Raw genomic sequence first — 12,135 nt, 5'->3', positions numbered from 1 at the left:
TGACTCTCATATCAGATTGGAGGTGGGAGGACAGAAATGGATGAACTGGTTTTTGTTTTAGATAAACTGAATAAATTTTAAAAATAAAACTTAAACTCCCCCCCCAAAAAATATATATTGGGCTATAAATCACATGATTATAACAAATTAAAGGCTACTTTCCTATAAAGGCAAAGGAACTCTGTAACCAAGTGTTGGCAGATCATGAATATCAGACTTTGAATTTCCTGTATGATTTTCTTTATCCACTTAATTCACTTAAGTGGTTTTTTAAAAAGACTGAGCTATTATAATGTAAGCCTACAATAAAATACTGAAAATAGGCAGAGATCATTTCATCTCATTTGTATAGTCTAATAGATTGCCATTTAATCAAACTAAAAATATTCAGATACTTTCAGTGAAAATGTGTCCCTGTGACTGGGCTCACCTCCAACTATTTATAAAATCTTAGAAAATAAGAATAAAAATACTAACCAAAATCCTGATCTGACCCTTCCAGACGTCTATATTTAAAAAAAGGAAGCTGAACCTATTGTATATTCTATAATCAGATACTTTTTTTTTTTTTGAAGAACGAAATTAAATTGCATCTTCTGCTTCCACAGAGGATTTCATGGTTTTTCTTTGATTCCTACACACTAACACAACAATGCAGCCCACATTATTATACCCGGAATGGGGGGGGGCATTACACCCAGCAGTACGAATTAAATCGCAGTAGCTAATGCCTCTCTTAAATAATTTATTCTCTCTTGGCAGCAAATAACGTTACGGCCTCTTCAATGACCCCTCACCGCAAACCACCGCTCGGGTCGCGATCAATCCGACCCAGTTCCTATCGCGGCCACCACCTCGGTCTCGCCTCCTCCCGCCGGGTCTGCGAGTGTCACGCGAGGGGGCGGCAGCCGCAGGGGCGTCCTCTGCGCCGCGACCCAGGCGGCCGACGGCGCGAGGGGCAGGCCCGGGACTCACCGGGTGGAGGTGCCCTTCCGCACATCGCACATCATGCACTTGAAGGCCTCGGCGCTGTTCCGGAAGGTGCAGACGCTACAGTCCCAGTAACCCTCATCCGAGGACGGCTTCGGCTGCCGCTTCGGCCTGCAGGACACAACCCGGACACGACGCGGCGCGGGGTCACCAGCAGGCCGCGCCCGGCGCCCGGGCCCTGCGGCCGCCCCCGCCCCGCCCCCCGCCCCAATTCAGCGACCCCCGCCCCGCGGGCCCCCGGCGCACCGCGCTCCGGCTCGGAGTGGGAGGGAAGTCTTCAGGAAGGGGGAGGGCACGGGCGCGGCCGCAGTCGCCGCCGCTCTGACACCCGGGGCTACCTCTCCGGCCGCCGCCATCGCGGCTCCATTGTGGGGCGGCCGGCGCCGGCTCCTCACGCGGCAGCGCTAGCGCAGCAGCCGCGCCGGCGCCGCCCCCGTTCTGGCCCCGCTGCCCGGGCGGCAAGCGAGACGGCCGCCCGAAGCTCGGCGCGAGGGCCCCGCCGCCTGCACAGTCCGGGCCCGGGGCCCGGGCGCTGTTACCTGGTCGGGCTCTTCTTGTCTCCCATGGCTTGGCTACAAACGCACGCCGAGAGTCGCCGCCGCGGCCGCTCTGTTTGTCAATAAGGAGGATAATAAGCCGGGCGGAAGCGGGCGGGGGAGGAGGGGGCGGGGAAGGCCGCACAGCCGAGCTCGGGAGCCGCCGCCGGATCCCACGCAGCCTCCAGCTGTCGGGGAAACTCCTGTCTGGGCGCACGTGACCCGCGCCGGCCAACCAGCGGCGGCGCCGGAGACTTCAAACGCGGCCAGCGCGGCCCAGCACCCGCGGCGAGTTCGCGGGCGGGCGGTGTGGGGGTGGCCGCTGCAGCCTCTCCGCCCGGTTCTCCGCGCTTCCCCACCGCCTTCCGGGCTGGCGGGAGTGGCATCCGCTCCCGAGCCCGTCTGGCGGGGGATGCTCAGTCATCCCGCGGGAAGTGCTCCCAGGTGGGGCCGGCGATCGGAGGTCGGCGGGGCTGAGGAGGAGTGCCCGGCCGCGGTCTCCAGGTAGAACCGCTTTCCCGACCTCGGGGGTCGGGGGTCCTTGGCTCCGCAGACAGCCCGAGGGATACCTTGGGGAAGGCGGGAACCAATATTGAGCGCCATTGCTAGGTGTATTAAAATACTGATTTTATACTCAAATCCCTACCGAGAATGTATTGTCGCCCTTAATTTAGAGGAAACGAAACCGAGACTCAAGAGGTTAGGTAACTTCTGCATTATATAACTAGAAGATGGCAAAGCCAGGAATTTAACCTTGGTTTTAATTCCAAATGCACTCTTTTGCCCCCCCCCCCCGCAAAGTACTCTATAGTAGCTGCTTAAAAAAAAAAAAAAAAACTCATAAGCCCCCCTTTTTTTAAATAACGAGTTTACATATTCTCTGAATGCTATCTGTTGACTAAGAAAAGAACACCTGTCTCCCAAGTCTTTTTACCTCAATGTACCAGATGCTTCATCTCATACTAGACTCTGGCAATAACTTTCTAACGGGTCCCAGAAGCTCCACCCACCCCCACCCCCAATCCATTCGGTAATCTACAACCAGATTAAAAACAAAATACTGACAACATCAGGCTACTACTCTGATCCGGTATCTTGCTAAGGCTCTCAGACACCATAGCTTGGCAATCAAGGATCCCACTTTATCCCCACCTCCCTATCCGACTCCCCATCAGAAAAGCTGCCTCCTGGCAAACAGAGCAGATGAAACTCATGTATTCCTTTCCGGAAACTCACATGGCTGGTTTCTGCATAAAATATTTTCCTCTACTCTCAGCTTGTAGTGCTTCTACCCATATTTCTGGTTTCACAGCAAGTCCAAATTCCTGTAAAATAGTAATCTTAAAAACTGAAATATTTTTTTAAAGATTTTATTTATTTATTTGATAGAGATCACAAATAGGCAGAGAGAGAGGGAAGCAGGCTCCCTGCTGAGCAGAGAGCCCCATGTGGGGCTCCATCCCAGGACCCTGAGATCATGACCTGAGCCGAAGGCAGAGGCTTTAACCCACTGAGCCACCCAGGCGCCCAAACTGAAAGAATCTTAACGCACTATAAAGGAATTAGTAAAGTCAGAATCCCCAGGGTCTCAGCCCCTTCACTGATGGACCTTGGAAACTGTGCTTAAGCTCTGTAATTCTCAACTCATCTGCAAAATGGTATCTGTAATTATGAGGTTGTGTGATTAATAATAAAATAGCTAAAGTTTTTTAGCCTTATATGCCAGGCGCTTTGTAAATCTCTTCACACGAATGCCTTACGTTTAAAGGACTCCAAGTATTACACAAATATTCTCACCAACTAGCCTGTCCTTTAATTTAAAAGACAAGAAATTTAGGGGCCAGGTTAAATGGTTTTTCTTTAATGAAAATGCCAGGATTAGAGCTCAGATATCTTATTTGTCTTTTACTAAACCATTGTTTCTGATTAACTAAATCACCCCAATTTACAGGGGTCCCTGAACTCACTGCACCATCTGTACTTTTTGAAAGTGTCACTTATCCAGACTCCGACCTCACCTTGAAAACTATGAGAAATATGGTTGAAAAAAGCAAACAAGAGGAGATCTAAGGCCTAGTCTTCAATCTTTCAGTAATACAATGGGTAAACCTAGGTAAGTCACTTCCAACTTTCCATCTGTAAAATAAAAGAGTTAAACTTATAACTTTAAGGTCCCTTCCAAGTCTAAGTCATTACAATGTTTTAAAATTCCTCAACCATATGGATAAGGAGACTGGCAGGAACTGGTCTACTTGCAAAAGTGATGGCAACAATGTATTTTTAAGTCAAAAGAAAACCAAATGGACACTTTAAAACTCTCCCATGTTGTACTTCACCATTTCACTAGAATACAACCTCCACCACTGGAAAGTGAACTCCTGAATGACATAATTAAGAGAGGCAGGAACTTTGATTTTTTTTGTCTTCAGCACTGCATGTCCAGCCCCTAGAGTAGTCTGACACGTAGTTGGTAGGCAATAATATTCTGAAAATGAATACATTCACTTATGTCCCAATTCTTGAGATATGTTTTCACACCAGGATTTATACCTGCTAAGCATATTGTGTGCAGAAGATGGCCAATCGATGCTGAAATGTACAACACCCTTTCCAGCTGAACTTTACAACTCTGCAAAATATGGTAGCCCTTTTAGAAGAACTAGGAACCCAGTTTCAGTGGAGTACAAAAGCACGTACCCTTGCACTCCCATTTATTGGTGCTTCTTTTAGAAAAAGAAAAAAAGGGCGCCTGGGTGGCTCAGTCAGCCACCTCTGCCTTCAACTCAGGTCATGATCTCAGAGTCCTGGGATCGAGCCCCGCATCGGGCTCTCTGCTCAGCGGGGAGCCTGCTTCCCCCTCTCTCTCTGCCTGCCTCTCTGCCTCCTTGTGATCTCTGTCTGTCAAATAAATAAATAAAATCTTAAGAAAAAAATAAAATAAAAACCATTCTACGCATTAAAAAAAAAAAAAAACCCTTCCTATAGCAGGCTTCCATGGAGAGAGTACTACAGAAGCTACTCCTCCTACTTTACCCCAAAATCATACCTTTTTCCTAGAGTGTTTCCTACTAATCTGGAATAGTGGCCAATGCAGAAGATAAAGATCCTTGTCACTAGAGTGACCCTGATTCTTTCCTGTTCAGGTGTCTTGTCAGTACATTAAGTTCAATACTTTAGACATGCAGTTCACTAGGGGGCACTTGTAAAATGACAAAAGCACTTTAACAATAGTTTTAACAATTTAAGAATAAAGTGTTGTGATTTTCTAATTCTTTACCTTTTTTTTTTTTCTAAAGATTTTATTTATTTATTTGTCAGAGAGAGAGAGGGAGAGAGAGCGAGCACAGGCAGACAGAATGGCAGGCAGAGGCAGAGGGAGAAGCAGGCTCCCTGATGAGCAAGGAGCCCGATGTGGGACTCGATCCCAGGACGCTGGGATCATGACCTGAGCCAAAGGCAGCTGCTTAACCAACTGAGCCACCCAGGCGTCCCAATTCTTTACCTTTTAAAAATTAAAATAATCCCTAGGTCATTTATGTAGTAATACTCACTTTCATTCTGATAGGCTTCCTAGAATGCAGAGACTGAAAAAGTTACTGAAAATATACATGGGTTCCTATGTACAGGTGAACAGTAATCTACTCTCTGTGAGGTAGATGAAGAGATTGAGAACCCATCTTAGATCAAGATACTGACTGTGGGATCCCAGAAACCCCAGGCAGTTCTGATTAGCCCTGAGTTTCTAAAAGGAAGGCAAACGCAATAATAAAACCTGTGTATTAAACTTTTCTGTGTAGTTATTGGTAACAGGACCTGAAGACTGCAATGTGAGGGAAATGGTATAACTGAGGGAGAAATGAGCTACAAATCTTCCCTGACAGAACTAAGAATGAAGGATAACAATAATTAACTGCAATTGTAAAAGCAATCGCATTTTAAAAGATTGATTTTTTGGTTTTTGTTTAGTTGGTTGGTGTTTCATTTTTGTGAAGCGGAGATACCTTTTCTGATTTTGTTCATTATAAAATTTATATGTTACCACTCTCTTGGTTTCTAGGTACCAAAATAAAATACCACAGGCTGGGTGGTTTTAACGAAAGAAATTTATTTTCTCACAATTCTGGAAGCTACAGTGTGAAATCAAGGTGTCAGCAGTGTTGGTTTCTTCTGAGACCTCTCTCATTGGTTTGTTGATTGTCACAACCTCTCTGTGTGTGTCTGTGTCCTAATCTCTTCTTATAAGGACAGTCGTATTAGGTTAGGGCCTCCCCTAATGACCTAATTTTATCTTAATTACTCTTTGAAGGTCCTATATCCAAACAGTCACATACTGAGATACCAGTGGATTAGGAATTCCAACAAGAATTTGCAGGGGGCACTGCACAAATTAATCTCATAACAGCAGCATAAAGAGGTCAGCAAAGATTTTTTTTGAATTGACATTTCCAGTGTATTCCTACAACATTACTAGTACAGTTTCATAATCCTCATCTGAAAGTCTTAAGGCTGGATATATTTCATTAGTAAGACATTTGGGGATTTTCAAAAGGCATTATAGGGCGCCTGGGTGGCTCAGTGGGTTAAGCCTCTGCCTTCAGCTCAGGTCATGATCTCAGGGTCCTGGGATTGAGGCCTGCATGGGCTCTCTGCTCAGTGGGGAGCCTGCTTCCGCCTCTCTGCCTATTTATGACCTCTCTCTCTCAAATAAATAAATAAAATCTTTTCTAAAAAGGCATTATAGTACAAATACTACATAATTATATAACCTTCCAAGTGGGTTCTCAAATAGGGCCCCATGACCAAATGCATTTATATTTCTGCAAAATATAGAAATATTCACGCCACGTGGGAAAATAAAGTCCATAAATCATCTCACCTCAGTGCTACTCAGGTTTTACTGCTGAGTGATTACAGATCTTGTAAAATATGAAAATCTTTTCAGTTTTCAGTGCTTTTTGGATAAGAGGAGTATGGAAAAAGGATAGTGGATTTGTAAGAACTTGAAGACAAAATGAGATTGCAAAGATTAAGATTAAAAATGTCCACATATTTCTTCCTCCTTCCTTTTTCTCTTCCTTTCTTTCTTTCTTTTTCTTTCTCTTGTAAGTATACTTTTTAATCCATATCCTCTATTCTCCCAACCCCCCTCCATTTACCTCCCTCTTGGTAGCCATCAGTTTGTTCTCCATAGTTAAAAGTATGTTTCTTGGTTTATCTCTCTCTCTCTCTTTTTTTTCTTTGCTTATTTGTTTTGTTTCCTAAATTCCACATATGAGTGAGACCATATGGTATTTGTCTTTCTGTGATCAACTTACTTCTGTAGCTCCATTCATGTCATTGCAAATGGCAAGATTTCATTCTTTTTTATGGCTGAATGATATTCCATTGTATATATACACCATCTCTTTATCCACTCATCTATTTAAGAACACTTCGGCTGCTTCCATAGTTTGGCTACTGTAAATAATGCTGCAATAAAATAGGGGTGCACGTATCTGTATGAATTAGTGTTTTTTAATTTGGGGGGTGAATTGTTCTTGTTTCACTCTCTTAAGGAATCTCCATACTGTTTTCTGGAGTGACTGCTCCAGTTTGCATTCCCACCAACAGTGTAAGAGGGTTCCCCTTTCTCCGCATCCTCGCCAACACCTGTTGTTTCTTGTGTTTTTTATTTTAGCTGTTCTGACAGGTACCTCATGATAGTTTTGATTTGCGTTTCCCTGATAATGAGTGATGTTAAGCATCTTTTCATGTGTCTGTTAGCCATGTGTATGTCTTCTTTGGAGAAATCTCTATTCATGTTCATTTTTAAATTGGATTATTTGGTTTTTGGTATTGAGTTTTATCAGTTCTTTATATATTTTGGATACTAACCCTTTACCATGTATGTCACCTGCAAATATCTTCTCCCATTCAGTAGGTTGCCTTTAATTTTTTTGGCCACGACCTTCACTGTGCAGATGGTTTTTATTTTGGTATAGTCTCAATCATTTAATTTTGCTTTTATTCCCTTACCTCAGGGGTCCTATCTAGAAAAATGTTGCTATGGCTGATGTCAGATTACTTCCTGTGCTCTCTTCAATGATTTTTAATTTTTGTCTTTTTATTTATTTTAATTTAAATTCTAGGTGTTTAACAATATTGGTTTCTGGAGTAGAATTCAGTGATTCATCAACTACGTACAACACCCAGTGTTTATCATAACAAACGCCCTCCTTAAAACCTGTCACCTATAGGGATGCCTGGGTGGCTCAGTGGGTTAAGCCGCTGCCTTCGGCTCAGGTCATGATCCCAGCATCCTGGGATCGAGTCCCACATCGGGCTCCTTGTTCTGTAGGGAGCCTGCTTCTCCCTCTGCCTCTGCCTGCCACTCTGTCTGCCTGTGCTCGCTCTCTCTCTCTCTCTGACAAATAAATAAATAAAATCTTTAAAAAAAAAAAAAAAAAAAACCTGTCACCTATCTAACCCATCACTCACCCACCTCCCTCCATCAATCTTCAGTTTGTTCTCTACCATTAAGAGTCTCTTATGGCGGGACACCTGGGTGGCTCAGTTGGTTGAGCAGCTGCCTTCGGCTCAGGTCATGATCCCAGCGTCCTGGGATCGAGTCCCACATCGGGCTCCTTGCTCAGCAGGGAGCCTGCTTCTCCCTCTGCCTCTGCCTGCCACTCTGTCTGCCTGAGCTCGCTCTCTCTCCCTCTCTCTCTCTGACAAATAAATAAATAAAATCTTTAAAAAAAAAAAAAAAGAGTCTCTTATGGGGGAGCCTGGGTGGCTCAGGTGGCTGGGTGTGTGCCTTCAGTTCAGGTCATGATCTCAGAGTCTTGGGATTGAGCCCCACATCGAGCCCTACATCGAGCCCCTCATTGAGCCCCACATCGAGCCCCACATCTCAAGCTCCCAGCTCCACAGGGAGTCTACTTCCCCCCTTCCTCTGCCCCTCTCCCTGCTTGTGCTTTCTCTGTCTCTCTCTCTCAAATGAATAAATAAATTGAATCTGGTATCTTAAGTACCATTTCCACTTGATGATAGATTGCTGCCATGCACACCCAACCTTATGACTTACGTGGTGGTCCAGATTACACGCATTTCATAAAGAGAAGCTCAGTTAATATTGTCACTTGATGTCCCTTGGTTAGGCATTCAGTCTCTATCCAGAGCTAAATACCAGGGGAGGAGCTATTTCTCAAAAGAAGAATAATTATGTGTAGAAGAGGGCATGGGTTTGCTCCAAGGTTTGCACTGTGATTTCCCTTTTCTGCAAAGGATATCTATTTACTGTATAATAGAGTGAATATTTGTATAGCTATCTGAGTATTAAATATTCTCACAGTTAATTTTCTTTTTCAAAAATCTTTTGTTAAAAATATGTTCTTTGATCTGCTGGTCTTCCTCAATATTCTATTTTGGTTTTTATTATTTTTGTTGTTTATATTCATTTTTTCCATCACTTTCTTATTGTACTTTTTTCTTTACATTTTCCTTCTTTTGTTTTCTACAGCTACTGCCCTTTGACTTGATCGTTTCCAAGTTTTCCTCTTTTAGTTTTCTATTTGAGACACTTTCTTCTTAGATTTTCTATACTTTGTTCTCATATCCCCTTTTATTTCTGTATTTTCTTTTAATTTTATTTATTTCTACTAGTTCTTATTAGTGCCATTTTAAGTTTTTGACACATACCCCTGGGACAATATTTTAATATTTATCCTTATAGAGCTTATTGAATTACAATGGAAAAACTTGCACAGTATGTAAGAATATTTAATATAGTATAGTTGGATTAGCATTTGAGAAGAGCAAAATTATAAGATTAATATTGCTGGAAATCAAAGGGTCCTGACACGAAAAATTTTGTGTCGTCACTACTAGCTCTTTTGAGTACCCTCACCAATCTGTATCTTTGAATCTGTATCTTAAGGGAGTGTGAGGAAAGCAACGCCATGTTCATATGCTATAGCCAAGTAAGTAAATGGTGTTATATTTATTATAAAAAGGACCGTGTTAATAAGCTCCATAGTTGTAAAGATTTCATCCTCAATCAAATGTTAAGTAATTTCAGGGGCGCCTGGGTGGCTCAGTGGTTAAGCCGCTGCCTTCGGCTCAGGTCATGATCTCAGGGTCCTGGGATGGAGCCCCGCATCGGGCTCTCTGCTCTGCGGGGAGCCTGCTTCCTCCCCTCTCTCTGCCTGCCTCTCCGCCTGCTTGTGATCTCTCTCTCTCTGTCAAATAAATAAATAAAATCTTTAAAAAAAAAAATGTTAAGTAATTTCATAAGCTTCCATACAAAATATAAACACTGTAGCTACTCTTAGGACCTCTAATAAAGTCCAGCATATTTTATTTTTTTAAGTAATATTTTAAACGTTTTTATATTAATATGTCTGACCCAGAACATTCTATAGCATATCTGAAAAAAATTTAAGTACCCAAAGTCTCTCTGCCAACAGCATAAACACAGCTGCAATGTCAAATTTATCAGCAGTGAAAATACTATTTTCCTGAGAAACAATCTTGGAGACAGATGTTTAAGGAGAAATTCCAATCTGCTATCATATATATCGTCATAAAAAACTGATTGAACGAGCATCATATCTTGCAATAATATAAATAAATCTCCAGGAATTCCTACAGGGATTTCTTATAGCAAACACATTACTATTTAAATAATACATTTCTTTAGTATATTCTACAAGCAAATATATCTTATAGTAGTAATATACTTAAGTAACACTTAACATATTTTACATGTTATATATTACTTGACATTTCTTGGATTAAATATATTTTTAAATTTTAGTGTGGATAAATTTTGGCAAGAAGCAAAAAAAAAAAAAATTATTTGCTTGACCAATGAATGGCTAAGTACATTCTCTATAGCTGGAATGCCTGGATTCACCTTCTGGCTCTGAAACTTACTAGCTGTGTTATTTTAGGCAAATTATTTGACCTGTGCCTCAGCTTTCACACCTATGAAATCAGGCTAATAATATATGTATTCACGGAATTACTACAAGGGTCAAACACTATATGAAATGCTTAGCATTTACAAGTAATATCAAAGAACTTGCTGTTTTTCTAACGTGGCTCAACAGAATGACTAGAGCCAGACTCATAGTTTCTAATACCAGCTTTATTGTTTGTCTCCATAACACCATTTAACTTTTCATACCTCAGGTTCCTTACCTAGAAAATGAGAATAATAATATTTGCCTCATAGAACTATTGTGGGTTGATATACATAAAGTACTGAGGCTGGTACACAGTAATATCTATACAAATGTATATGCTTTTACCAGCAGCCCTTGCTTACCCTGAATTCCAGTAAAGCTTGAAAGCCCTAATAGCTTAGTGGAATTTTTAGGTAGCCCATCCTCCCCTGACCCACTGAATACCACTGTGAGGTAATTCCTCTTGGATTCCTCCTGTCAAGATTCTCCATGCCCTTCAGGCAACTAGAAGTTTACAGTTAATTATATATATTTTTTTCAAAGATTTTTTAAAAATTTATTTGACAGAGAGAGAAATCACAAGTAGGCAGAGAGGCAGGCAGAGGGGTGGGGGAGGAAACAGGCTCCCCACTAAGCAGAGAGCCCGAGGAGGGGCTCAATCCCAGGACCCTGAGACCATGACCTGAGCTGAAGGCAGAGGCTTAACCCACCAAGCCACCCAGGCACCCCAATTATTTATATTTTAGATTAAAACAATAAGGAGAGAGATACAGAATTAGCTGAAGGTTATACCATATTTGAGTTGGCTCTGGTTCTCCTACTCTGGAACTATTTTTTATCTAAATATCTTTATGTCTAAATATTGATCAAAGTCACTTAGCTTCTCTGCTCCTCAATTTTCTTACTTGTAAAATCAAAGGATTGTAACCAGAAATCCCTTGTGTCTCTTCTGGGTGTAAAATTCTGAAACTCCAGCGTTCTACCCACATGGTAGATGGCATTTGGGTATAGTGTGGTCTGAGAGAGAGATAGGATCTGAGTTGCTATTTGCATCATGTCCATAGCTCAAATACCACTCACTGTTGGTAGCAGCTGCCTAAACTGTGGGTCTCTACAAATCCTGTAATTTCTTCTTATTGTGGAGAAAAGCAACCAAAGTAAATTGGAATAACAGAATTTTATAGGTTTGAAAGCCTCTAAAATCCTTACAAATCCAAGCATAAATTTTAGGTTTAAATGAGGAAATATATATTTGTAAAAGTTCTTCACACAGTACATTTTACAAATGCAAGATGTGATCGTGTATAAAATCAATCTGGTCTTAACCTATTTTAACCAAAGAACTTTATATCAAGTCATATAGATGGAAACCTCTTGATTAGTCCTTGATTCTAAACTGACATCAAAGCATTTCTACATGATAAGATGTCCAAGTAAGATTTCATGTATATGAAGTCATACCAGTTGCTAGGAGGATAAGCAGCTTTACTTTGATGGTTTTGAGTTTCCATATTTACTTTCAGCTCCTCTGCCAGAGGCACATACTTTTTTATTCCCCTCTGCCTCCGGATAAGTTTCTATGATATCTTTAATAGCAAGGCATTTTTTCCTACTGCTTTTTTATTTTTATCAAATAGTAGAATAACTAATCTGTTGGAAAA

The 12,135-nt window shown here is 42.0% G+C and overlaps 1 protein-coding gene across 7 annotated transcripts in view; it reads right to left on the bottom strand.

Moving 5' to 3' along the window:
* Nucleotides 1-1,833, bottom strand: part of YAF2 (YY1 associated factor 2) — a 77,020-nt gene extending 75,187 nt beyond the window's left edge. Inside the window, exons 1-2 of one of the 7 annotated variants that reach the window (XR_007129384.1) lie at nt 1,530-1,833; nt 976-1,101 (exon numbers count right to left, since the gene is read on the bottom strand). Coding sequence is in view for 6 of the 7 variants with exons in the window: in XM_047741008.1 (XP_047596964.1) it covers nt 976-1,101; nt 1,237-1,346 (236 nt within the window). In the remaining variant the exon portion in view is untranslated. Of the gene's footprint in view, nt 1-975; nt 1,102-1,236; nt 1,400-1,529 lie in introns of those variants that run through there. The other 6 variants (XM_047741012.1, XM_047741011.1, XM_047741014.1 and 3 more) reach the window with 6 other exon arrangements.
* Between the last annotated feature and the right edge of the window lie 10,302 nt (nt 1,834-12,135).

Source organism: Lutra lutra, chromosome 8, assembly GCF_902655055.1.
Source record: "Lutra lutra chromosome 8, mLutLut1.2, whole genome shotgun sequence".
NCBI classification, from domain to species: Eukaryota; Metazoa; Chordata; class Mammalia; order Carnivora; family Mustelidae; genus Lutra; species Lutra lutra.
This window is presented reverse-complemented; position numbering and strand designations above follow the sequence as displayed.